Source organism: Suricata suricatta, chromosome 12 (assembly GCF_006229205.1).
Source record: "Suricata suricatta isolate VVHF042 chromosome 12, meerkat_22Aug2017_6uvM2_HiC, whole genome shotgun sequence".
NCBI lineage: Eukaryota > Metazoa > Chordata > Mammalia > Carnivora > Herpestidae > Suricata > Suricata suricatta.
The window spans coordinates 15354904-15357474 of NC_043711.1; the positions used below are offsets into that span (position 1 = coordinate 15354904).

Here is a 2571-nt window from a genome sequence, read left to right on the forward strand (position 1 = left end):
GGGGGGGGGGGGGGGGGGGGGTTCAAGCTCAGTGGAAGAGAGAAAGTTCTGGGTACTGCTCTGGGCGGGGGGCATCCCACCCAGCCTGTGGGGCTGGTGATGCCGCTTGTCTTAACAACTCAGCCCTTGAGCTCATGGGATGGGAGTCGGAGCCGGAGGTTTGCGCTGAGGGCCACCCTGTCAGGATGTCCTAGAGCGGACTCCTGTGTGGGGGGAGGAGGGGGTAGGGGAAGACAGGAGTGTTTACCCAGCTGCCACCACCCACGCCTGGGAGGCATTGGATCTGTAGGCCTCGGGAGCCCCTTTTACAGATAGGGAAGCCAAAGGCTCAGAGATAGGGAGTGACTTTCCCAATGTCCCACAGCATGTGCCTGGCCCTTCTGCCTCCAGAACTCGGGGTTCTTGCCCCAGGCTCCATCGGCTGGCTCCCTCGGGCACCCCACGAAGTATTGGACTCTCGAGCTCCCACCTGCCCTTCCGTACCATGTGCCACCGGTCACCAAGCCCAGTGGCGGCTTGAGGGGACACACGAGGAGAAGGGGCCGCGTGCTGGCTGGGAGCCGAAGGCACACAGGGTGCTCCTGCAGGGACCAGGTGCGAGGGGAGACACTGCGTGCTGGAAGCTTCGGACAGGGGGCGGGCAGCTCCGCCCAGGCGGTCAGGGCTTTAAGGGGCTGGGATGGGAGCCAGGATGTCCCGGATGTGGTGGGATGCTGCCATCACAGATAGGGGCGGGGCCACAGGGCAGGATGGAGCACATGGGTGGTGGAGTGAAGCAGAGGGAGGGTTGATTAGGAAACCAAGTTCCTTCTCTAACAACCCAGATGCCACCCAGGCAGCAGAACGGGAAGACAAGGTGTTGGGGGGGGGTTGTACGGAGGATGGTCTGTCACACAGGTGGGAAAGGACAGACCAACAACCACTCCCAACAACGGGGTGGGCCGCACAGACTCTGGTGAATACCGGAGAGAGCAGACAGGTGGGGTGATTTCATTTATATGAAGTTCAAGTGCAGGAAAGACCTAAAATGGGAGCAGTCGGAGAGAGGAGGCCCCGGGGGGTGGGGTGCGGGTGGAGGGGGGTTACTGGAGGGAGACGGCTCTCGGGGGTGCTGCAAATGCTGTGTGTCTCAGCATAGGCAGTGGTTACTTGAGTGGAAACGTGTAAAAATCGTTGAGATTGTGTTTAAGAAATGTACCCGTTCTAACTGCTGACACTTCAATGAAAACGAAGACAAAAGCAGGCTCTCCCTGGGCCTGGAGAGTTCTGAGCGCCAGGCTGGTGAGTCTGGCCTTGCCCAGCACTAGTTCCCATGACGGAGAACCAGATGCACAGGTGAGACCCTCCCGACTGCCCGAGAGGAGGGGAGAGCCACGGCAGGACCGCTGGGAGGTCGCCACCTTGACAGGCAGGTGGTGCCTGCGGCAGATCATCCATCTGCTTGTGCCCCATGCCCTGCCCACCAACCCCACGTCCTCCACGGATTGGCTCACTCACCAGAGATGGCCTCCTTGGGCAGGTGGCTGGAGATGACCTTGCTGTCAGTCAGGGGCGTGAGGATGGCCGCCGTGTTCCCCAGCATGCTCCCGATCCCCAGCATCAGCAACATGAAGAAGTAGAGCACCGACCACAGCTGGGAGGCGGCCATGTTTTTAATGGCCTCCGTGTAGACGATGAAGGACAGGCCAGTGCCCTGGACCGCCTGCCCGAGTGAGGAGACACCCGTTAGCCCAGTGCGAGGCATCCTGGAGGGGGGACCCGGGGGGCTGGCCACGAGAAGCCACATTCTGAGGTTGGGTTTTCCACCTGCAGACCAGCCCCTCGGGCTCAGCTGCCCTGGAGGGAGACGTGAGCTGTTGGGATTCTGTATTTGCAACGTGTGAGATGTTTCAGTCATCTTGCAACTGAGTTCCCACATATCCATTCAGGGTGGGATACAATAAAGACCAGGTTTGGATAATTTCTGCTCCTGGTATCATAACTGACTAGGTGCTCCGAGGCCGCGGTGGCTGGGAGCCAGGGTGGGAGGGGGACTCAGAGCAAGAGGAGCCCGTAAAGTGGGGAGCTGGCCTGGCCAGCAGGCAGCCTGGAGGGCAGTCACTCTGTAGCCAGATCCCAGCAGTGGGGATACGGAACCACGGATACAGAACCTAGAACTTCCTGCTTATAGACACGCCCCCAGAAGGGGTCGAAAGAGGTCATGAGCTGGGGGTGCCCCTGGATACTAGCAGCAGAAGCAAACCCTCTCTGGGGGACAGCTTCCCCACTTTAGACCCGCAAGACCACCAGCGCTGACCAAGCAGCAAGCTTGTGAACAGATTTGTGAACCCTCGAGAAGACATGAGTCTTCTCTCAGTGGGATTTGCCAGCTCTGGGTGCGGACAAGAGGGGGTGATCCCTTGTAGAGAAGTTATAAACAGGAATAAAACCTACTAAAGTTAGCTTTTTATCACTATTATGAGCCAACAGATTCCCAACAGTGATAAACCATTCCTTCCCTTAACGGAAGACTGCCTTCACTCTCCTGTCCAAGACCACCAGTGGGACAGCTATGCATGACATTTTTTTTTT

General features: G+C 58.7%; 1 protein-coding gene across 1 annotated transcript in view; it reads right to left on the reverse strand.

Moving 5' to 3' along the window:
* SLC6A20 (solute carrier family 6 member 20) overlaps positions 1-2571 on the reverse strand; it is a 37824-nt gene that overhangs the window by 3500 nt on the left and 31753 nt on the right. Inside the window, exons 8-9 of the mRNA XM_029917866.1 lie at positions 1498-1702; positions 484-553 (exon numbers count right to left, since the gene is read on the reverse strand). Coding sequence (XP_029773726.1) covers positions 484-553; positions 1498-1702 — 275 coding nt within the window. The remainder of the gene's footprint in view (positions 1-483; positions 554-1497; positions 1703-2571) is intronic.